Source organism: Daucus carota, chromosome 1 (assembly GCF_001625215.2).
Source record: "Daucus carota subsp. sativus chromosome 1, DH1 v3.0, whole genome shotgun sequence".
Taxonomy (NCBI): Eukaryota; Viridiplantae; Streptophyta; class Magnoliopsida; order Apiales; family Apiaceae; genus Daucus; species Daucus carota.
The window spans coordinates 40,318,714-40,343,620 of record NC_030381.2 but is presented as its reverse complement, the minus strand read 5'-3'; the positions used below and the strand labels follow the sequence as shown (position 1 = coordinate 40,343,620).

Sequence of the window (24,907 nt, the reverse complement as noted above, 5' to 3'; positions counted from 1 at the left end):
AACACAACTCATCCAGATCAGATTGTATCAGACAAACAACACAATTGCGACTCACAAATTTGGGTACTGGGCCGGGTTAACAGTTCCGAGTCAAAAATTTGACCCAACCGAATCCGACCAGAAATTTTAATGGGTTAGAATACTCAACCAAAACCCGACCCGCGGGTAACCCGAACCCGACCCAAAATATTTATTAATAAATGAATTTTTAATAAATAAACAAATATAATTTTAATTAATTAATTTTTTACTAATAGATATTACAAAAAATATATAAATATATGTATTTTGTATAACTATATATGATTTTAATTCTATATATTCATTTTCGTGTAATTTCGAGTAACCCGAATTCAACCAGGGAATGACCAGTTTTTCTCGGGTTGATTTTGGGTCAACCCGAATCCGAAAAGCTCTAATCCAAATTCGTACTTTATAGGTCGAATTCGTGTCGGGTTGTCGGGTCGATTCTAATATTGCTTCTCCTAAACACAATCTTGAAAGAAAAAAAATCTTTACATAAGTCGGAGTATCATTGAACAAACATCAACAAAACAAACATGGAAGTTCTTGATGGTACCCTCGTAGAATTGACTTTTCTCAATGGTACCATCGCATTTTTGACTTCTACCGATGATACGCTCGTACCTTTAATTTACCCTCTATGGTACCCTCGTGTACTTTTAATTTAGTTTCTATTGATTTCAAGATTTCAAACTGTAAAACAAATTGTATATTTGAAATCCTTACGAAAAGTTACATAAAATAGACCCTTGTAGAAGTTTGGTTATGAAGTTACATGAAATCCTTATGAGATATTAATGACAAAGTTTGGTTATGAAGTTGAATATATCTCACTCATTTTGACTCTGTTTTACATGATTTAAGGGTCTATTTTATGTAAATTTTCGCAAGGATTTCAAATATACAATTTGTTTTAGAGTCTGAAATCAATAGAAAATAGATCAAAAATACACGAGTGTACCACAGAGAGTAAATTAAAAGTACAAGGGTACCACTTGTAGAAGTCAAAAATGCGAGGGTGCCATTGAGAAAAGCCAATTTTATGAGTGTACCATCAAGAATTTTCCAAACAAATAAAAGAACTAATTCGGGACTTCCCATTTAACGATTAGAAAAAGATAGGACGTAAAAGTGCTTACCGAGAAGGGTTATATTAAATCTTTAAGTGAAAATCAGATCCAAGTGAAAATAGAAAAAGGCATGGCAAGAGGACGTAATATACATACTTTATGTATCAGATAGGACGTAATATATATACTAGTATTTTTTGCCCGCTACGCATGGTTCCCGTTTTTATTTTTTTTCTATTAATTTAATCTATTAAAAAATCGTAAAAGCAAATATGAATAAACAAATTGTTTTTTAATAAAGATGTTACAAAGCCATTTTTTTATGAAAATAAACATCCTAAAAACAAAGGCTAAAAAATATTGATTATAGTTGTTGGGGGTTGTCCTAACACTAATTGCCTCTTGGGCAGTAAAAAAGTTTTTTGTAACCGTTACACGTCAAGACTTTCAATGCTATGCACAATTTTTCAAAGGGCTTTGATTGGGTCCATGAAAAGCTTGTTTTAACAGTCCACTGTGTGTATTTTTTTGAGGAAGTTGTTTTCTAAACGAAGGACAAACATCTGCTCAATCTCGTAGTTTTTAATAAAGATTCAGTCGGTTTTTATGCGTAGCTGAGTGATAGTGTAACCTCTTCGACTTTGTTATCTCTTCCAAATGGCATCCTCTTTGTATGTTCCTCAGTTCGTGAAGCACCTTGACTGTATAGATTGTTCTGTTGATGAAATGGTATGTATTTCCTATTATTTTATATAGTTGTTTCCATGGCCTATATCTTTTGCAAAATATGATTTTTTACATCTTGTTGGCAGCCCATCCCCTCAAGCTTTTCAAGCAGATTTGGTCATCGGGTTACTGATTCAGTCAAGCTCAAGTTTCGTAACGGTTATAAGATTCGTGTGACCTTCGACCGGGATGGGAGTGAGTTCTTAGGCATGCATGACGTTTTTGTCGATTTCGGGTTATTTGGCGGGGAAGTGCTTATTTTTCAATTATGTAGAAGGGATTGTTTCAAAGTTTATATCATTGGTGTTGATTGTTGTGAAATTGAATACCCGGCAATTGTTCACTCTGCTCAGAAATGTACTCCTGAAACTGGTAATATGTTTTTGTCGATTTTCGTTCACTTGGAGTGGAAGTGCTAATTTTCCAAATATTTAGGTTGTCTGGTATTTTTGAATGTACTCAAATATTTATGTTTTGTAGTGTGTGTTAGGCCTGATGGTTGGAGGTTTGTAAAACATCTCAATCTTGCTAATGGTTTCGGTGATGCAGTGGTTAGTTTGTGTTGTTTATGCATTTTCACAGAGTATAGGTGGTAGATTGTTTTACTATTCTATGGTTAGTTTTTTGATTGTGTCCTAAGTGTTATGTTTTAATAATAGGTTCCACCACAGTCTTTTCTTGGGAAGTTTGCTGCTACGTTGCCTACTCGTTTTAAATACTTCCTTAACAATGGTGCTGAGTTTAGAGGCCACTACAATAGGCAGGATGGCATATTGACTGGTTTAAGTTCAATTCCTGAATACCTACGTTTGGAGGATTTGAATTTCTTTGATTTGGTAGTTTTCAGCTTTGATAACCTCAAGGAGTTTGATGTAACTTGTTTTGATGGTCGTAATGTGGAGTTGGTGTTTCATACCTATACGATACACTCGGGTATTTCTATGACATTAACATTTTTCAATGTAAAATGTAAGTTCCAAATTGTTCCAAAAGAGAGATTGAGTTTTAATTAGATTTGTATTTGTAGGTGCGATGCTGCAGTCCATCAGGCCTCCTTCATTTTTTGCGGTGGTAGTCCAGCCATTTCATATGCTGGAGTACTGTCATGGAGTGGTAGTGCCCCAAACATCTTAATCTATTTCATATTTTGTATGACATTGCATAATTGTATATTTTCTCATAAGCTTTGTTGTTATAGGATATTTCTGCGGAGTACAGAACTCATACTGATTGGTGGGGCAAAAGAGAAGAAATCAGCATCTTCAGAGGTCGTCGTTGTTGGGAGCTTGAGATTCGTAAGCGTGCTGATAATAAGAGGACAACGATCCACGATGGTTGGATACAAATGCGTGATGATCTTCAGCTTGAAGTTGGTGACACTTGCTGGTTCAAGTGGAAGGATGAGTCATATCATCGGTTCACGGTGGTTGTAGAGAAGGCTTCTGGTTGATGGTGAATATAATATCTGAACTTTGTGCTACGTTTTTAAGCGTGTATCTTTGTTTTCGAACAATATTCTATTGACTGATTAATGTCTATGAATATTTGGTACACTTGTAAATTAAAAGTACAAGGGTACCACTTGTAGAAGTCAAAAATGCGAGGGTGCCATTGAGAAAAGCCAATTTTATGAGTGTACCATCAAGAATTTTCCAAACAAATAAAAGAACTAATTCGGGACTTCCCATTTAACGATTAGAAAAAGATAGGACGTAAAAGTGCTTACCGAGAAGGGTTATATTAAATCTTTAAGTGAAAATCAGATCCAAGTGAAAATAGAAAAAGGCATGGCAAGAGGACGTAATATACATACTTTATGTATCAGATAGGACGTAATATATATATATCGAATAAAAAGGGACCGAAAATAAAATTGTAGCATTGCATTTTTGCATTTCGTCTGGAAAAAAAGGGTTTTTTTTCCTTCCGTGTGAATCGCCGGCACCGACTCTAATTTCAGATTAACTCGAATCTACTCAGGTAATTCCTCTTATTCAATCTAAATTACACACACTCTCTCTCACATACAAGCTTCTGCTAGGGCTATTGGTGACGGTGAATTATGTACTTGTGTAAAGGAATTCAATTATGTTTTGTATTCCTTTTTGCTTTTGTATGATGTATTCAAAATTCAAGCTTCGTGTTCAAGTATTTGATTAGGCTTTGTTTCAAATTGAGCTGGAAATTGAATACTTCATTGTTATTCTTTACTGTTTTCGAGTGATTCACTTTTAATTGCATGGAATTTAATTGATGATACTTTTGTTCTGTGCATAAATGGTTTATTGTATTGGCTGCTTTTTATGGTTATTCTTGCCCATATAGTTAGTTTTGCCAATTGAATCATTTCTTTCGAGAAATATGAGACATCAGATACTGATGGGATCTCAAGTTGCGTGTAAGTTTGGTCATGACACTACGTAATGCTGAGATGATAAGTATGATACTTGGTTAAATTTGAAATGTTTTGACTAGATGCGTGAAACGCAATTAGATTTGGTGCTCGAACTGTTTTGTTAATGATAAAATCTCTAATTTGTGATGCACGTCACTAGGTTGAGTTGAGATAATAATTTTATGTACTTTATTCCGACCAAAATTCTTATACTAGATGCCTTTTAATTTGAACACCATTGGCTTCCCAAAATCTTGTAAATCTGTTATGATATCATCAAATTGCTTGGCCTGTGTGTCTTACGATCAATATTGTCGGGATACCAGTTCAGGCTTGAGTTTTTATTTATTTAGGAAATGTCATAAAACAGTTGCGATTACGCCAGATGCATTAAAGACCAATCATTTGTTTCATTTAATTTTATTTATTGGTTATCGAGTTAATTTTATTGTAAGTAATGATGCATTGGTTCAATTTTGTTCAAATTTGGGAAACTTCTTATGCTGTATAGTGAAACATTATTAGCTAAACTGTCACATAAACAAAGAATGATGTGGTGCGAAAGACCTCACAGTATTATGTTTTAAACTATGTTAGCAGCAAATTTTCGCATGTGTTTTTTGAGATTTCAGTGTTCAAGGATGTTATTATTTATTTCACACTCACAAAATATTTTTGTGTTGTAGAAATGCTCAGATGAATTACAGTCTGATATTAATTCTCTTTTGAACACCCCCAAAATTTGATTTCAAGTTAATTCAAATTATTTCTATAGTAATTTTATCGTCAAACATAATATAACGGTATAATAATTAAATCCCTGACCTTTAAGTCTTTTCACAGTCTTCTCCTCAGTACATCAACAAGGCATAGGTCTTTTCAATCCGAGGTATCTAAATTATGCAATTTTTATTGTTGAAGTATCTATTTTCTTAATCTTTCTTGCTAGAGGATTGTCTGATTTATCGCAGGTATGAGTTTCATCTGTTAAAGCTTTGAAGTCGATGCTATATAATATTTTTTTTTTGACATAATGCTATATAATAATTAATAGTATATATTCTTCCATTCTTGCAGAGCATGAGTAGTTTAGTTGAGAGGCTCCGTGTTAGATCAGATCGGAAACCTATTTACAGCCTAGATGACTCGGAAGATGAATCTGATTTAATGCATGGAAAATCGAAGAATGCACAGACATTTGAAAAGATAGAAAGAACTGATGCGGTATGTATCATTAATATAACATTTTCTGCTTGATACTGGCTTTTCTTTGGCTTATCAGCCTTGTTTAGTTATGCTTGTTTCTGAATCTCAAGAGTCTTTATGTGATGACAATTCCTTTTCAACGATGAGATGTCTCACTAATAATACAGATATGTACTTCTGTTGACATGTTCAAGTAAACATATTGATACAAGTATATGAGGACTTACAACTGCTCAAGGCACAAACAGATATCAAGTCTGTTTGGTCCTCTATTTCCTCGCCATATAAGAGGAGAAGAATACTTTTTGAGGTCATTATTTTCTCTTGTTAAAGAAAAAGCAAACCCTGGACAGCCTTAGTTTTTATCATTGCTTGCTTGGGTATGTAAGTAGGTATCTCTCTATATGCTCTTACCACAAACTGAAAGAGGATCCTGGAGCTTAAATGGCCACCATGATGGATATATCACCACTTTTAGAGAGCAAAGAAAAACCTCAGATTAGCATGCTAAAAGTTGGAAAAGTTAAAGGTGTTGTGTTTAGTAGAGTCAATATCTATAACCAGTCATCAGGTAATAAATTAGAAACTGTTGAGAGTATCAATGACTAGGTAATCAGCTGATGAACTATATATTGTTATGTTACACTGCTAAGCCTGTTCACTTTGGCTTTACAATTTTGGCCTACGCTGACAGAAGCACAGTCTTCAGTGGACTTGTAACCATTTTAAGAACAATATGCGAATATAACAATGACCCCTTGTCTTTCTTTTATGTTCTCCAGGTTTTGCAAATAGAATAGATCTAGATAAAAATGTGTAATATTCCAGACAAAATAAGCTATCTCTTCATTGGAGTACTCAAGCAAGATCATTCCTCATTGCACAAATTTGTAAAAAATTCTGTTTGAGAAGCCTTCCCCGATATTTAAAATTGAAAAGGATGGGAAACATGTACGAGGCACCTATAAATTGAACTTAGTAAATTCTATATTGAATCTTGTTTCCTGTGGTCCAAATGACCCAGGTGCATAGCCAGCATGTATTGAGTGGGGGCAATTGACCCCACTCAACTTGTAATTATGCAAAATTTTTATTATATTAAGCATATTCCCATCAAAATATTTGCATAAAATTAACATTTTGACCCCACTAAAGTATAATTTATATACTATATTTCAAGTTTATCGATTTTTTTTTGAATTTTGACCCCACTAACTTGAATTTCTGGCTACGCCCCTAATGACATATAAGTTAATGGAGCTAATCTTATACAGTTATACTGCAAAGTGGTAATATATCTGTTGGTTGCTTAAACTTTCAACTGAAAATTTCAGCAACTTATACTGCAACTTAAACCCTCTTCTTAAGTTGAATGTTCTTTCTTTACATGTTCCTTAGTACAATCTTCTCTTGATAGTACTTCTATTTTGTTTATTCTACTGCAGAAAGTTGATTTATGCCAAGCTTGTGATGGCGAAGGAGGACTTTTGTCCTGCGAAAGTTGTACTTATGCTTACCATCCTAGATGTTTGCTTCCTCCTTTAAAAGCTCCTTTTCCTAGCAGTTGGAGGTGTCCTGAGTGTGTATGTTTCCATGTTCCAGTTTCTATATAAGTTAATACAATTTATGATGGGCCCTGGCCTTGACAATCGATTGATGTAATAATCTTTTTATGGTTTCTTGTAGCTGAAAGACACAACACTTAATTTTTATGTGTATACAGGGGGCCACATCGCCTATCCACGCTTTAGATGTTCATTCTAGGGTTTTTCATTTTTTAGGTATAAAGAAGTGCGGAAAGATTGTTGCCAACAATCACTTGTCATGGACCATCTTTACGATATATGTATATAGGGTCTCGATCAATTGAGTATAATGTGAACCGTTAGAACTTCTAAGAGACAAATATATAACTAAGGTTCAATATGCTTATATATAAACACACAAGTTCTTCTTAATGGTCCATATGTGACCGCTGTTCCAGAATGTTGCTATAAAACCACTAACGTTCATCACACACAGATATGATTTTTATTTGAGCTAGATATATTAACTTGTCGTCTTTGTTCTAACTGGTTTCTATTATGTTTTTCTTTCAGGTAAGCCCTTTGAATGATATTGAGAAGATATTGGACTGTGAGACACGTCCAACTGCTGCTGCTGATAGCGATGCCTCTAAGCTGGGTTCGAAAGAAGTATATGTGAAGCAGTATCTTGTGAAGTGGAAAGGATCATCTTACCTTCACTGCACATGGTATTATCTTAATTTTACATCCTGTATGCAGATTTCACTTGTTCTGTTAATTTGATTAGTTTATTAGTTAATCTTAGAAGTGATTAATGTCATATCATGTTAAGGAAATTACTAACAATGCTTATAGCCAAACTGTATTTTACAGTATAAAGTGTTTCCTCTTTCTAGTGACTCCAACATGATACTTTTCCGCATTGAAGTTCAACTAAATTCAATCTGGATCTTTTCTTCTCATCGTGTCTGGTTATTTGCTTGCTCATTAATATTTATTATATTCATCTTTTTTGTATAAACTTTAATCAGTAATTGTTTTGGAATCTTAATTATTACTTGTAGTTTTGGTCATACTTAAGGACTAGCATAAAAGCCTATGCGAGGCACATGCCTTTTCCTTAAATCACAATTTTTGCGAAATTATTTTTGACAATTTTTTCTTTAAATCTTTTTCTTATTATTTACTTAAAAATATTCATTATTGAACATATTTTTATATTTGAGTTGAATTACAGTTTGGCTATTTAGCCAACCAAATTCCTTGATTTGTGTTTCACTATATAACCACTTCAAACTTAAAAAGGTTTATAAATAGTCCAAATTTGATCTCGTTACATGTATGAACAATAAGACCTTATATTTTTAAATTGAATTGGTTTGAATCAAACATTTATTATAATTTATTATAATAATATACACTACTTTGACTTTTATACTGAGAATTATGTACTCATTCAAATTCGATAAATATTTCAATGTTAAAGTAAGATTTATCGTTTAAGACCTATCTTTTTGAACCTAATTATTTTAATTGGCCCATATTGCAACTAATTGATCATAATATTTTTGCAGAGTCATTTGTAATTTTACTATCCAATTTTTAAATCTTATATGTACTTTAGTCCGATAATTTTGTGTAGCATCCATGTTTTTTTTTATGACTAAACTACATGTTTGAATCGGCTCATTTTCCGGCTAGTTATCTAGGCTTATTATCCAAGTGGTTGAATGATAAATGGTCCAAATATCTTTCACTTATTCTTTTTTTAATATTATAATTTTTTTATTACCAAGTGATTGATAAATAAGACATTTATGATTTAGTGATATCCTTTATAAATAAGACACTTATGATTTAGTGATATACTTTATATGTATGCATATATTACATTTAGTACTTATTCGAAATTCTTCAATGATAAGGTACACGAGGAAAACGATTATTTTATCGCAAATGAATATATAAAAATATAAATACCAAAGAGAATAGCATGTGAGGTATTTGTACAGAATATAATCAAAATTGTTTGGTAGTTCAAGTTAAGGTCACATGTTCAAGTCCCTAGCAGATGACTGATAGATATCTTTGTAAGAATAAATTGGGGGTGGCATTTTTGTTATTGTCTGTTAAGCAGGGGTATATTGGCATTTCACAAGCAATTTTTGGGCTCAAGTTCCCCTTCTGTTGGATTGTATATGCGTGTGTGTGTATTAATAGATTATTATATACTACGCCAGGGTGGCTGAGGAAGATTTTGTAAAAGCTTTCAAGACACATCCTCGTTTAAGAACCCGACTCAACAACTTCCAGCGTCAAATGTCAGCAACTAATTCCGATGACGAGTTTGTGGCTATTAGACCGGATTGGACTACTGTTGATCGAATTATTGCCTCCAGGTATAATTTTCTGATATCAAGTATCTACCAACATCCTATTGGCTGAGAAGGGTGGGTGGATTCTCTTACTATAAATATGAAGAATATACAATTGAACTCGAACACATAGCAACACTCCTTCCCACCTTAATTATACTGATAGTAGCATTAGCCCTGAACTATAGATTAAGTCTAGTCTTGAGGGACTGATATTAAAGGTTAAAAATGATCAGGCAAGGGGCCTCAGTATTTAGGTGAAGTTAGCTTCAAGTCGAAGCTTGTTACATAATTACATTTTTAACTAATGAGAGGAATTTGAAAATTCTGCAGCTTAATGTTTGTTGGTGAATTGAGACAAAGCTAGTGTTATATGTCTTCAGAGACGACTACTCTTTTTATTTGTTTGCAAGAGTTAGGATGCATTTTTATTTCGTTTTTTAATTTTTCCTAGAGGTACCTCTCCAAACATTCATGTCTCAGACTTTAAGCGTATGTAGGGATGGGGGGCTAGTGAGGGTTGGGTTGGGGTAAAATTTGAAAAACCATGTCTAGGAGGAAATTTTAAAACAGGGTTGGGTTGGGATGGATTTGGGAAGGGTTGAAGAGGGTTTGTGGTTTAGTTACTTTTAAAAGACTTCCAACACCCCAGATCAGGCCCTGATTGGTATTGTTGTTGCTCTGCAACAAAACTGTTTGGTAAATCTAAAACAGCTTTTCTAAACAACTTCTTTTGGCTCAAAAATTGCTTTTAAAAGCAGGGCCCCCATGCTTTTGGGAAAAGCCAGTTTTCAAGTTTTTTGGGATGCTTCACTATCAAATCTCACCAACAACATAAATTTTATATATTATAATTCGAAATTTGCAAATATCAAAAAAATTACCACGCAGTTATCTGATTTTTGCAACAACACTTTCTTACCAGCTCTTTTTCAAAAAAACACAGCATTTTTAAATAGCACTTGCACTCCCAAGCAGACCCTTAGGGTGTTGCAGCGGTCCGTTTTGCCATGCCCGAGTGCTTGTGCCTCTACCAACATCAAGTACTCTTGTTGCTGTAGCCTGTACATCACATTTCACTTCAGCTTCATTTATATAAATATCTTAAAAATAATATTTCATATAATTTTCCATGACTTTCCTCTACCTCAATTTTGAACCAAATTGATATTTCTTCTATTAATCTTGATATTGTATTTGACACATAAAATTTCAAGTAAAGATTGTTTAAAAGTTGTAAATAAAGAATAATTTTAAACATTTAAGTTTTTCATAAGAAAAGAATAAATATTACTCCCTCCATCCCTCTGGATTTCATACGTTCACTATTTGACACGCACTTTACTGCTTCTATAAAACTTGGTTCTATAACTTATTTTTAAGATTTTCTTTTTCTGAATAAAAATTTAATAGTTAAATTTTTATTTAGAAAAAAAGAATTCGAAAAACAAATTATGAAACTATAGTTTAGAGAAGCATTAAAGTGCATGCCGCTCCCCCTGCGTATACAACTCAGGGGGACGGAGGGAGTACTATTAATGTTACAGGAATTTAAATATATGGAATAATATATTCTCTTTTAGTTTTCGTGAGTTCTTCCCTGGCCAACCTTTTAATGAACCCTGCATCCAAACATGAGAGAGGTTCAACCCTTCTCCACCCAACCTTTTCATGCAAATAATAAAGGAGCTAACCCTTTCCACCAATTCCAGCCCAACCCTTCCATTTCTAACCTAACCCGGCCCTGACCCCTCCCTTCCCAACCCTCAATCCAAATAGACCCTAAAAGTGAACCTATTTTGAGTCAGAGATAGGATTCTTTTCTTGTTTCTCTTTGACTTTTTCTGAGAGCTATCTCTCCTAACATTTTTGTCTTGGGTTAAAGAGATTAGTTGATCGCATTTTCTTTGTGTTCCCTTGTTCCACTTGTTAGATGTTGGTCTACTGTTCATCGCTGCACTTGCCACTGTACACTGTACATATGGCAGGTTAGTTTCTTTTAAAAATGTTAGTAAAGAAAACTGTGAGACATAATAAGGCAGTGGAAGTGGGTTACATGTTTTGTGACTGTTGAAGCATGTAGTTGAGTAGTTCATTACATTTATTAGTAAGCGTTTCAAAAGTATTTATGATTTTCTAATTGATAGAATTGGCAGTGTCCAAGTTGTAAGATATGATTTTGATACACTCTTATTACAGTGAGATATTTCTTGTCTATTGAAGTTGGTTGATATTTGACTATGAAATTTAGATTAAATGATCAACTTGAGCTGGGATGGATGAGATTTGACATGACTCATACTTTGGTGCATTGCTGTGGTAGCTCTGCGGATAGTTAAGCACTAAGTTGTGTAGACCCCTACTTAGGTGTTAAAAGGATCTTTTTAGGTACATGGTCACGTGATACATCAGTCACTGTAGATAACCATCTAGAACTGAAAGAACTATGCAACATTTAGGTGACATACTGATAACTACTGTTGCTAAATTGACATTTATACTCTGGTTTCAATAACGGAGCTGGAATTGGTTATAATGCTATATATATATTGAAATAAATTGTAACCCTGGATATGTTAAGGTACTGATGATGAGAAGGAATAATATATGTTGACCTGCTTTTGAAAATTTTACAGAGGCACTGATGATGAGAAGGAATACCTAGTGAAATGGAAGGAACTATCTTATGATGAATGCTCATGGGAATTTGAGTCAGATATTTCCTCATTCCAGGCAGAAATTGAAAAATATAAGAAGATAAGGTCTAGATATGGGAAAGAAGCTTTCAGAAAGCAGAAGATAAGTCGTGATGCAGCAGAACTGAAAGCAAAGCAGAAAGAGTTTCAACAGTATGAAAAGAGTCCTGAATTTCTTACTGGAGGTAAGGATACATGTATGGGTAATATTTTTATGATCTGGAAACTATATATATATAATTTGGTAATTTTGGAAAAAGATACATATTTGTCTGGACATAGCTATTAATTTAGATGCAAATTGGTTTCCTTGAAGGCTCTTTGCACCCATATCAGCTTGAAGGATTGAACTTCTTACGATTCTCGTACTACAAACAAACACATGTGATCTTAGCAGATGAAATGGGACTCGGTAAGTGTTCGTGTGGTGGTGTTTCATACTTTTTTGAGGCTTCTACTGATTCTGTTTATGTTTGTGCAGGGAAAACGATACAAAGTATTGCATTTTTAGCTTCTCTTTTTGAGGAAAATATATCTCCGCATATAGTAGTGGCACCCCTATCTACACTACGGAACTGGGAACGTGAATTTGCTACATGGGCTCCCCAAATGAATGTTGTATGTGCTTAAAACATTTTACAGTTTTGCAGATAATACTTTTAACTGATCATCCTTATTTATTTATTACTGGCCATTTTTAGGTTATGTATGTTGGCTCTTCACAAGCTCGTCAAGTTATTCGGGAATATGAGTTTTACTTTCCCAAAAAACTTATAAAGAGCAAGAAAAAGAAGTCAAATCAAACCTCAGCTGAAAGTAAGCAAGCAAGGATCAAATTTGATGTACTTTTGACATCATACGAAATGATCAACCTAGATAGTGCATCACTGAAACCAATAAAATGGGAGTGCATGGTATTGTTGCCTGAACTGTTATATATGATTTCAACATTTCTCCACATTTTCTTTCTAAAATATTGACATATCCTTGTAGATCGTTGATGAAGGTCACCGCCTTAAGAACAAGGACTCAAAGTTGTTTCTTTCATTGAAACAGTACTCTACAAGACATCGCTCTCTTTTGACAGGAACTCCCCTTCAGGTTTGCTTTACAAATGCCTCCCAAAAGTGTAACGACTTGTATAATTATGTTGCTTCAATTTGCGTGGTGCATAGCTCTTGCAGGGGAACTGTACTTGTAGGATCAATGAGTGCATCTGAAATTTTGGAAGCCCATACATCTTAAAAGAAATTGAGAACTCCACAAAATATTTCCAATGCTAATGCTAAATTCTATGTAGTTATTGCTATATTGCAACATCAGATAGTGATTTATGGTGCTAGTACAGAATCTAAGTCCCAACGCAATATAGAACCAAATAACTCTAGATATAACTAAATTGCATCTATTCATATTTGAAAAATGCATGCTAGCTTTAATTGAGCATTTTCCTTTTTTACTTCACGCTTGTGTGGAAATTATAGTAACTTCTATACTTGATTTTAATATGAAAATTAAGTACAGCATAAGCAATTTTACATTCATGTTTAGCATTGCATTGCTCTTTCTGATCTCAAATTATAGATATAAACATACTTGAAGTATTCGGATGAGGTGCTTTCGTACTTCAATAATGTCATGATATGATTATCCCACTTGCTTGTCTGATGAAAATGGTCTCACCGACCTGCAATATTGAAAGTCTTTTAGCTTCCATTGCAGTGCGGGAGGTGCCAATTGCAATACCTGTCAATTTTACATTTGTACTATATATTTCTGTGTTTAGAATTTTTTTATATAACCTTGCCTCACATTCCAGTTGATATGCAATTCATTTTGTTGCTTTGCCATGGTAATTAGTTCGAAGCCAGTTAGAAAAGATAAAAATATTTCAGGATAGCAAACATCCTCTAGAATTTATCTTAGATTCGAACCCATAGCCGATGATAGAACTAGAATAGATATTTTTTGTGAGCCCATATCTTTGCTTTTTATCAATCTCTAATTCTAATCTACCTCCCCAATCCGATATTATGGTTCCGGTATATACCGAAATTCCATTATGATCCAATTCTGACTGGCAATAAATACCGGGAGTTTGCAATATTTAATTAATCACAATTCTATATATTCCATTTACTATAGAAGTTCCCAGAGAATTCATTGGAGGAATGTTTCCAATAAAAATAGTTTGTTCTTGCATATCCCTACTGGTTTTCCAAATGAGTTCCACGGATATATAGAATTCAGAAGAATATTTGAATATGTGAGTGACTCATACACACATCTCTTTCTTTTATCAACGGTTCTACTAATCGATATGTTTCCACAAATAATTGAAATTCAATTTCTTGATCTGTATCTTCAATTCTTTGAAACGTATAAAGTTCTTTCTTCAAGCCCTGATCCATGAACCTACAAAATCCTTCAAATTGTATCCGATTAAAGCCAGGTATTGTAGACATTCCCTCATTTCCATCTCGGAGCATTTTGCATTTCCCATTTATAAAATAAGAAAAAGGCCCACTATTCACTCATTATTCATGGAGTCATATTGATGATCTAGCAATGATGAAATTTTTATTCTGTTTACTGAATCACATGAAATTGAACCCAACTCCATATCTGGAATAGAATGTATGAAATACATATTAACTATGAACGGGAGAATAAATAAAATTTCTACTCAAGTCGGAATTTGAGAAACAGATACAAGTGGAAATAAATTTATAAAACATTCCTGGGAACAGAATTTTGCTACTTAGGCTTATGAAGTTCAGCTACATATCCAGGACCCCTGACACATATAGACGCGTCGAGTGAAAGCCAATATAGTAGTATTTTTAAATTTGAATTGGGCATTTCGTGCAAAAGCGAAGGCCACAGAAGCTGATGAAACCAACTTAACAATTCTTGATTCTGAAGTATCTCGATTAAAAGCAAAGTAAAATTGGAATCGTGATTTATGACATCGACAAAATGTATACTGATAATTATTTTTCATGTAATTGTTCAAGCAAGTAAGAACGCCCCTTTCTTATTAGTATTATTCTGTTTTGTACTGAGTAGTCCTATCTCATTTGCAGAACAATTTGGATGAACTTTTTATGCTTATGCATTTCCTTGATGCTGGAAAGGTTAGATTAAACCCATCTTCATATACATAAAATATAAGGAGAAAAAGCCATCTGCACAAGTAGTTATGAAGTGCTCGTCCTGAATACTATAAAATGATTGCAGTTTGGAAGTCTTGAGGAGTTCCAAGAGGAGTTTAAGGATATCAATCAAGAAGAGCAGATATCAAGGCTGCACAAGATGTTGGCACCCCATCTACTTAGAAGTATGGATCTGACCTTGCTATATTATACTCTTATTGTAGCTATGTGCTTCTGTTGAGTTTTATCTGTAAAATGTGTGCTATGTGAACAAGCAATATCTACAACATGTTTACACTCATTTTCCTTTACAATAAGACTTGGAGCTTGTCTGGGTAAACTTAAATTAATGGCTTATGACTTGAATTGCATAAAGTGATAAGTTTAAAGTAACATTGTCTAAAATTGGGTAATTTTATATTATGAGTAACTTATGAGTCATTAAATATGGGATTAATGAAGATAAATTTGATTTTTGAATGATGATATTAGTTTTTTTCATATAAAATCATAAAAATAAATTAAGTTGTTTGAATAAGTGTCTCCTACTAACTTCTAGCTTTGAGTCTGTTTTTGACTTATTTTTATCTTTAAGTCAGTGTCTGATCTATTACACAAACATACATTTTTTTGACTTAAAGTCGAATATGACTTCAAGCCGCATACTTAAAAAGTCTGCCCAAACAGGCTCTTGAGTTGGTTTGAAAATCCGTATTCCTAAAAAACGAGTTTGGTTGTGAATTTTTTTAAGGCGAGGATAATAATACCAGTTGCAGCTGCATTTGCATTGAAAGCATTGCTCTTCCATGGTCGTGGTTTGTTAGCACTCTGCAGTTGCACTGACCAAAGGATACAACACATTAATACAACATGGATTCACAATTATAAACTCAGAAGAAATTCCAGTCACAAGCTATTTATATTAGTAACAAATCCCTGGTGGTTAGACTATTAGGCTTCTTTACAGTAATATCATTATGGTATATAAATATGCATGTACTTTTCAGGATGCATTTTAGCAGTTTCACATGTAAAGAACTTTTGAATTATTTGAGAAATTAATCTATGTTTAAGCAGCTGTAGGTAAAAGTGTTTTATGGGTGGATACTAATTATGAGTAGTTCACTATAGATTAAGACTATACTGTATGTGGTTATTCTATTTTATGTACAAATCACCTAAATGATTAATTGTATCAGTCTGTACACTTTTAAATCCTGAAAGTCCATATTGGTTAAACCAAGCGTTGAGCTATTAACTTTGCAGAATATGTTGAATCTGGTGCCAACTTCTGCCACTTAATCAGTTGGCCTGGGTAGGATATTATATCTAGTGTATCTATGACTTTGACCATTCTACACATTTAAGTTTACAGTAATGGAAAAAGTTCATATCTTTGTTTGCAAAGACAAAGAAAAGATTGTTATTGTGAGTCTCTGAAGTCTTAGCCTCTAGAAGGAGGGACACTGGGGTTACACAACATATTTCCGCATCGGATATTATAGTACTTGTATCTGAGTATCACTTGCACAGTCGCAACTTTAATTTTTCATTCCACAAATCATACTCGAAATTGGTGTAGAAGTAAAGTATTGACGTTACTTAGAAATATGAGAAAGCAGGTGTCAATGTTTGTATCTAAGTTTACAATATTAAGAATTTTTTAACCTTAATTCTTGTGGTTCTGAACTTTTGATGATTAAGTTTTGCAGTTAATGCAATTCACATAACTTTTTGTTTATCTAATGGTTGTAATGTACATATCATCAAGTCTGGACTTTTATATTATTTTGTATAATTTATATGTTGTATTGCCCCGGAGCCGAATCCCTACATTATCATGATTGTGATATTCGTTTATCCTCTCACCCGTCTTGTATTGAAAATCTTAGGACTGTACACTTAGTTTGTATTGATTAAGTTACCTGATCGACTTCGTTCATACTAGAATAACTTAAATAAAGAAGGAAAGTGCCTACTATTGACACATACATGTGATGGCTTACAAATTTGGATTGAATGTGTTGATTGATTGCAGGAGTGAAGAAAGATGTTATGAAGGAGCTACCACCTAAAAGAGAGCTCATTCTTCGTGTTGATTTGAGTAGCAAACAGAAGGAGTATTACAAGGCAATTTTGACCCGGAACTATCAGCTACTGACTCGTCGAGGTGGGGCCCAGGTGAGTTCACACTTCACACACACATGTTATATATTTTAGAATTTTTTTGTCAGTATATTCAGTTAAATACTTTTGACATTGGTTTTGAATTTCTTAAAATCAGATTTCTCTGAATAATGTGGTAATGGAATTGCGGAAGCTTTGTTGTCATGCATTCATGTTAGAAGGAGTTGAACCACAGGATACTACCGAATTTAACAAGTAACTATCTGAAGTCATCCTCTAATCTCTATGATCATCTTGTTATTTATTTAGGGGAAACAGTATTTATTTAGGTCTACTATATTTACGTAGTGCAGCTACTGTACTATATTTACGTAGTGCAGCTAGTGTTTGCAACTCATATGATATATATATATTATTAAATTCTAACTGTAATAGAGTGAGGGACTTGATGGTGTCCTATATACAATTATTCTATGAGATCTATTTTTTGATCTTCTATAATGTATGTTTTCTTGCCTAATATTCAATGTAACAGACAGCTTCTTGAATGCTCTGGGAAATTACATCTATTGGACAAAATGATGGTGAAGTTAAAAGAACAAGGACATAGAGTTTTAATCTATACACAGTTTCAGCATATGCTAGATTTACTTGAAGACTATTGTAACTCTAAGGTATGGTTGCTTAAGTGTTTTTGTTTACATAACTAATAAGTATTTGTACATTGATATTCTTTGAGTTTTTCAGAAATGGCTATATGAAAGAATTGATGGAACTGTTGCTGGAGCTGAGAGGCAAATTCGGATCGATAGGTTTAATGCAAAAACTTCCTCTAGATTTTGTTTTCTGCTATCTACTAGAGCTGGGGGTTTGGGAATAAATCTTGCAACAGCTGATACGGTCATCATATATGACAGGTAATTAAATGTTGCAATTGCTAAACTTATTTTAATTGTTTGATTTAAAATTTTATTCGTATAGCATTACTCAGTTAGGTTTGAAAAGGGATGGTTATTGTTGTGGGGTTAACATTGCTCATGGACTTTATGTCATTCCTAACCCGATGCTACTGCAATGAACGACCCCATATTCAACCCGCAGTCCCGGTTCTCTCAAAGTTGATTGCTAAGCGGAACCCCCATATTAGTGCATAACCTTTACATCTCTTAAAATCTGAAAATTCCAATTTTTTTGATATAAGGAATATATAAAGAACGTGTCCAGTGTGCAGAGTTTGACCGAGAGTTTGACCGACATTATATAGTATAATCGAATAATCATTTCTAATTGAGGGCGAAAATGGTGTAAGCTAATATTGTATTGATACCGCAGGTTTCATATCTATAATGTGCGAATTTACTATTTAAAATTTTGTACTTGCATCAACTTGGTTGCACATTTGGTGGTTCACCTTGTAACTTTCCATGTTTTGATCGTCTTTTTAATGGATTGGGATTGCTTAGTGACTGGAATCCTCATGCTGATCTACAAGCAATGGCTAGAGCTCATAGACTTGGTCAGACAAACAAGGTTAAATTTGTATTTATTCTGTGATTGCCATGAATGCTATAAGATTATATTCAAATGACAGTCCTTCTAAAATGTAATTTGAATTTTTTAGGTGATGATTTTCAGGCTCATTACTAGAGGAACTATTGAAGAAAGAATGATGCAGATGACCAAGAAAAAAATGGTTTTAGAGCATCTAGTTGTTGGCAAGCTCAAGACACAAAACATCAACCAGGTATTGTTACAACTATACTACAGCTATTAATCTAGAACCTTAAAATATTTATTGTAAAAAAGGCATAATTGACTTTCGTGATAATTATGATTAACTTAACCGGTTAGCTAAGGGCTAGGAAGAATGAGTGCGGATGCGGGTAAGGGGATACAGGAATTCGGCAATTTTAAAATATGGGGATTCGGGTGGGGGGGATTCTGCAAATATTGATATCTTAAAATATATATAATGCATGTATTCCAAGAGTTACATATATATATTTAAACCAAATAATCAAATAAATAAGTTGATATCCTTAACAATTTATAATATAATTATTTAATAACACAATTATTACACTAGAAGGTATTTTTGTGATAAAATAATCAACTAATCACAGAATTAATCATTAACAAGAATCCCCGAGTATCGAAGAATCCCCAAGAATCGAGTGCGCGGTGCAGCGGGTGAGTGAAGAATCCCTGCTTTCTAGGCTAAGGGGTATGGTTAGTAATTAGGTTCTTGAGTTACTTCAGAAGATATAGATTTTGACAGACATTATTTATATTGTATTAACTGAGGATTGGACATTATCGATAAATAAAAACCAAATCTTATCATATAAATTATGTAGTATGGAATATATATGGTAATAATTACTAGTGATCTATGTAATTGTATATGATACATATTTGTTCAGTCAACCTATTTTATTTGGTATGTAGTATTCTATAACCAGCTTGCTTGGCGCAGTAGCCCAGTGTCTACTTGCTAATTGCTAGGTCATGATTAAAACCCTAGAAACAATCTCTTTTTGTAAAATAAGGGCAAGAACATGTACTTGGAAAGCTTTCTTACTCCCGTTAATGCAATGCCAGGCCTTGTGCATTCAGTACAACCTTTGGTACATGTAATTACTATATATCTATATGTGTATATGTATATATATATGTATATGTGTATTTGTGTATGTATATGTATATATGTATGTACATATGTATACACCCCACTAAATAAAGACAAAGATTAGTCATTGTTTTACACATCTGCTTGAAGAGGACACTCTGTTTGACTTGAACCCAAGATCGGGTCAACAGAGGGGAAGAGAAGGTGTATACACTCTCAAGTTTCTGTTCAGAATAGGGTTCGCTTGAGAAGGTTTATACACTCTCACGTAAGGCCTAAACTGAAAGTCATCTCCAAAAGGAAATTGTTTTGAGTTTGTTGTGTAACTGTGACCGACTTGGTTGAATCTGAGTGGCTTCCATCCTTAAGGCAATTTGAAAGATTTATTCAATTAGGCTGCCACAATTACATAAGTGCCATATAGGGGATAACCAATGCCATAACCCTGGAGGATAAGTATCAAATATGGTTAAACATACTTAGTCTCTGATTTTTAAATGTTTGATGATTTTATTTTTTATGTAGGAAGAACTGGATGACATAATAAGGTATGGGTCAAAGGAACTGTTTGCTGATGAGAATGACGAACATGGAAAATCCCGACAAATTCATTATGATGATGCTGCAATTGATAGGTACAACAATTTTTAGTCTTTATGCCCATCAATGACTTAGATATACTAGCCTTTAACCCGTGCGAAGCACGGGCGGGTATATAGTTCGTAATTTGTTACTTATAATTTAAATTTTAAAACATCATTTTATTAGTATTTTAATATTAATAGATTGAATTTTAGTTAAATTTATTATTCAACTGACTATATTTTCTCCTGATTACTTAAAAACGGACAAACCCTTATATATATATATATATATATATATATATATATATATATATATATATCAGGATTTTAGTATATTTAATTCGAATTTAGTACACATAGATTTAAAAATAAAAAAAATAGAAAATTCAAATCTTTTCTGAAGATAGCCGATCGTGTAATACCTTTAAAAGATTTAGTAATCTAATCAATTGAATTTGAACGTAATTTTGTAATCTTGATTTTTTTTGACAACAGTAACTTCTAAGATTAGAAAGAGTTATGTAATGGTTCGTGTTTATATTGAAATAGAACACGTTAAAGTGAAAAAGAGTTATATGAAGGTTCTTGTTAATAAAAAATATTCGAAATTGTATATTTATAATTTCGTTTATAACATCATTATAATTTTTTTAATGAGATATTATATGATAATGTATTGTTATGAGTGTTTTTAGTATTTGAAACTGTATAACAATATAATACCAATAGACTCCACATTTGTAGACTTGTAGTACCAAAAGGAGAGTACCAAACCAAAAAATATAACTAAAACCGTGGACTACAAATTATACCCATGTTGGCTTATTATAGTATAGTATAAATTGGTTTATCAGTTATTATATTTGAGTGTGCATATATGTGTAAATATATATGTTTGCTTGCTGGTTTACAAGGGTATATTTATCCCGCAGCCTGCTGTGTCTTGTGAACTTGGTCATAACTTTTATCTTTCAGATTACTTGATCGTGATCAAGTTGTTGATGAGGAGGCCACCTTGGATGAAGAAGAAGAGGATGGATTTTTGAAGGCCTTTAAGGTTTAATTTCCTTTAGTGTTATTACTAATTATATGTTGTAGTCGTGTGAAGTATTTTTTGTTATGATCAAATCCAAGCTGTCCGAAGTTACATTCAAACAATTAAGAGTATGAATTTTATTGATGGGTTTAATTAATTTCTTGGACTATTTTGTTCAAAGTTACAACCAATTAACTTAAGCAATGTGAAGTATTTAATCTCATTAGTTTCTGTACTACTGGATATATTATTGTTTGTCAAAATGTCACTTAAGCAGATAGATGGGGTAGAATGGCTGGGCCTCAATTGATGTGTTTCATGCCTAAGGAAATGTTAGGTGTTGTCTAACTGATGTATTATTCAGTAACTTGAATGAATCTTGACCCGGCCGAAAATAAGAAAAGTGAAATTCCTTGATTTTCCAAACTCGTATCTTGTCCCTGTAAAGTTATAAAGGAAGTCAAATGATAAATGGAGGATTGGATAATTTTCTTTTGTAGCCTTATCCGGTATCTTCATTTTTGTCGCTTTTGTGGTCAGTTACTCATCGTTTTGGACTTGTAAATGGTCTATCCGGAGACTTGGACAAAGTTGTAATATTGACTTTGTTGGATAATAAGTTCATGGGCATTAATTGTACTTTCTTTTTAATCCAAAACAATAGCTTGTATGTTTTAGAGTTTTGACATCTATTTAGCTATATAAAGGTCGTTCATATGGTAGTATTTTATAATATCTTTGTGTCCGCAACTATGTATTAACATATATTCCAGACACACACACATAAGTCTAATTGACATTTTGCAGGTAACACCCTGTTTGCCATTTTATTGCCTATGCAATATCTAAGTCCGTTGCCTGGCACCTAGAGTCAGGCTCGCCTTGAAGCCTGGCCACCTTGGATAATGTATATACTAGTATGGTGGGGAACCCATTTGACCTAGTATAACTGCATAATGATAGTATTTAGGGTTTCAAATTTTTAGTTATGCTTGTAGTTATACTTTAAATGAGATAAAGGCTCTGCTTTGTCATCTCATTAATTTGTTACATATGCTTGAAGTCTTATTAACTTTGCGTCTCTTGGCCCTCTCTTATTAACAAGCTATCTTCAAATCGCTAAATTTTGCATGTCAGCATACTTCTACGTTCAACTATCATACTGAAAGATTTGGACATTGAATGTGAAAATAATGTATCAAGTCTTTTGCCTTGACATCTCATTTCCTCACTAATGTTCTTACTTCTTACCTTAATTAGTATATCCTCACCTTGATTAATATTATATTTTTGTGCAACTACTTTTTGTATATTGAAACATTTCCTTATATGCAAGTGTCACCTGAAGTTTTTTTGATTTTTATTTTCGTTTTTTTTTTTGCATTAAAGAAATTAATCATCGCCTGTGTAGGTAGCAAATTTTGAGTACATTGATGAGACAGAAGCTAAAGCGAAAGAGGAAGCTCAAATTCCTGAAATAGAAAATAAAACCACTGTAATCAGTTCTGAAAGAGCAAATTACTGGGAGGAGTTGTTGAAAGATAGATTTGAAGAGCACAAAGTTGAGGAGTTTAACGCCATGGGAAAAGGAAAGAGAAGCCGCAAGCAGGTAACTATTTAAGTATCTAACTTCATGGTATTTAACCAATACTCACTGCTTTAAGTTAAATGAAACTCAGTAGCTGATACTCTTTGTTTACTCTACTTCTTCCACATCGCCTACACAGGTTTGACTGATTGAAAAACTTGACATCTAATGAAGATATAAAATCTTATATCTGTGTAATATAGCTTCATGTTTGCCTGATTATTTGTTGGCCTTTATGCTGATGTTTAGCTAACATTGTTAGGTTGAGCAGCTAAGCAAATTGTCTACCAGACTACCACTCTATCTGTAGTTTTTACCTACCAGTATTTAGATGGCAATGTAGTTAACTAAGGTTGAATTAAATGTTAACGTTACTCATTATTTGACCTTATTTAGATGGTCTCTGTTGATGATGATGACCTTGCTGGACTGGAAGATGTAAGCTCCGATGGCGAAGATGATAACTACGAAGTCGAACAGACCGATGATGGAACTGATGGTGAAGTGGTAGTTGAAGCTGAAGCTGCACCTGTTAGAAAGCCTTACAAAAAGAAAGCCCGGGGTATGATTCATGTTCCTTTTAGTGCGAATAGGACTTGATAACTGTTTGACGAGTGCTTATTTTCTTTAATCTTAACAGTGGCACCTCGTCCCCTTATGGAAGGAGAAGGAAAAACTTTTAGAGTTCTTGGATTTAGTCAAAATCAAAGGGCTGCATTTGTCCAAATTCTTATGAGGTCTGTTTTCCATCCGGTCATATATAATAAATTACTGTAATTGACTTTTGCTTTTGTTGTAGTATTTCTTCTTTATCTGTTATTTCGTATTAAATCATCATAGTAACATTTCTTAATATAAGTCGGTGGCGGTTACATAGTTGTGCATGCATTTACATCATATTCTAATATGTGAGCATCTATGCTTTGTAGATTTGGAGTGGGGGAATTCGACTGGGCAGAGTTTACACAACGACTGAAGCAGAAGACTTATGAAGAAATTGATGCGTATGTTGTTTCTTTTAGCTATAGAAGCTAGACTCTTGTTGTAAATTATTCTTTAGTTTGGTATGTTAATGGCAGTTGACTGAAATTACACTGTTACATTTACTTGATTATATGTTGCTGTGATAATCTCCTTCTATCGATATTTTGTGAAATAATAATTGAATGATTTGATCATCTAAGAAAAAGTTTTTTTATTATAATGTTTCTAATACATAGCTGATGCATGTGGAAAGAAAAAAGTGGCTGATACATTAAGACAATATAAAAGAAATAAAGGAAGAGGAAGTCTGGTATAATTGTCTCATACTTTCCCCCTACTGACATTTGTAATTATACATGATGCTAATATTCACTATTGCAAGGTTCTGGATTGACGATTACATCATACACTTGTTCACCTTAAAAAGATGTGAATGATATTGGCATTATTTTAAGTTAGGCATACATGATCTCATCTTTAAATTGCAAGAGTTCGCTTTGCAGACTTAGGGGTGATTAACTGATTATTCCCACAGTTGATTGTGGCTTTAGTGAATATCAGAGTTTTTATTGTGTGGATTTTAGATATGTAAAGTCATCTGTGAATGATATATTACGATTAAGTATCCTGGATTTCCATTAGCAGTAACTATTGATGTGGAACAAGGAAATAGAAGATTGATCGAGTAAGTTTGATCTGTGATGAAGTTTATAATGTTATGCCAGGAGATTACTAGGAATATTTTTAGGTTATATTAGTGGAGTAATAAAGGTTCTGTTTCTTTAT

General features: G+C 33.3%; 2 protein-coding genes across 2 annotated transcripts in view; both read left to right on the top strand.

Annotated features, from left to right (window-relative positions):
- The first annotated feature begins 1,631 nt into the window (after nt 1-1,631).
- Nucleotides 1,632-3,374, top strand: LOC135148935 (uncharacterized). Its single transcript, XM_064083928.1, has 6 exons — nt 1,632-1,823; nt 1,907-2,192; nt 2,301-2,371; nt 2,480-2,753; nt 2,848-2,933; nt 3,019-3,374. The coding sequence occupies exons 1-6, from the start codon at nt 1,752-1,754 to the stop codon at nt 3,268-3,270; spliced, it is 1,041 nt and encodes a 346-aa protein (XP_063939998.1). The 5' UTR covers nt 1,632-1,751; the 3' UTR covers nt 3,271-3,374.
- A 287-nt stretch (nt 3,375-3,661) lies between these two features.
- LOC108203848 (CHD3-type chromatin-remodeling factor PICKLE) overlaps nt 3,662-24,907 on the top strand; it is a 29,391-nt gene continuing 8,145 nt past the window's right edge. The window contains exons 1-25 of the mRNA XM_017373055.2: nt 3,662-3,800; nt 5,059-5,104; nt 5,293-5,439; nt 6,867-7,004; nt 7,521-7,675; nt 9,188-9,346; nt 11,959-12,203; nt 12,335-12,430; nt 12,500-12,636; nt 12,720-12,932; nt 13,012-13,119; nt 15,105-15,155; nt 15,259-15,358; nt 17,212-17,354; nt 17,458-17,555; nt 17,836-17,974; nt 18,048-18,217; nt 18,764-18,830; nt 18,922-19,044; nt 20,455-20,564; nt 21,489-21,570; nt 22,961-23,158; nt 23,534-23,699; nt 23,778-23,874; nt 24,067-24,141. Of these exons, the coding sequence (XP_017228544.1) occupies nt 5,296-5,439; nt 6,867-7,004; nt 7,521-7,675; nt 9,188-9,346; nt 11,959-12,203; nt 12,335-12,430; nt 12,500-12,636; nt 12,720-12,932; nt 13,012-13,119; nt 15,105-15,155; nt 15,259-15,358; nt 17,212-17,354; nt 17,458-17,555; nt 17,836-17,974; nt 18,048-18,217; nt 18,764-18,830; nt 18,922-19,044; nt 20,455-20,564; nt 21,489-21,570; nt 22,961-23,158; nt 23,534-23,699; nt 23,778-23,874; nt 24,067-24,141 (3,014 nt within the window). The 5' untranslated portion in view covers nt 3,662-3,800; nt 5,059-5,104; nt 5,293-5,295. The remainder of the gene's footprint in view (nt 3,801-5,058; nt 5,105-5,292; nt 5,440-6,866; nt 7,005-7,520; nt 7,676-9,187; nt 9,347-11,958; nt 12,204-12,334; nt 12,431-12,499; nt 12,637-12,719; nt 12,933-13,011; nt 13,120-15,104; nt 15,156-15,258; nt 15,359-17,211; nt 17,355-17,457; nt 17,556-17,835; nt 17,975-18,047; nt 18,218-18,763; nt 18,831-18,921; nt 19,045-20,454; nt 20,565-21,488; nt 21,571-22,960; nt 23,159-23,533; nt 23,700-23,777; nt 23,875-24,066; nt 24,142-24,907) is intronic.

Excerpts from the sequence above, each read along its gene's own strand:
- LOC135148935 (XM_064083928.1), top strand. The coding sequence starts at position 1,752 with ATGGCATCCTCTTTGTATGTTCCTCAGTTCGTGAAGCACCTTGACTGT. Across the intron at positions 2,193-2,300 it reads GAAATGTACTCCTGAAACTG|TGTGTGTTAGGCCTGATGGT; the intron begins GTAATATGTTTT and ends TATGTTTTGTAG. Across the intron at positions 2,372-2,479 it reads ATGGTTTCGGTGATGCAGTG|GTTCCACCACAGTCTTTTCT; the intron begins GTTAGTTTGTGT and ends TTTTAATAATAG.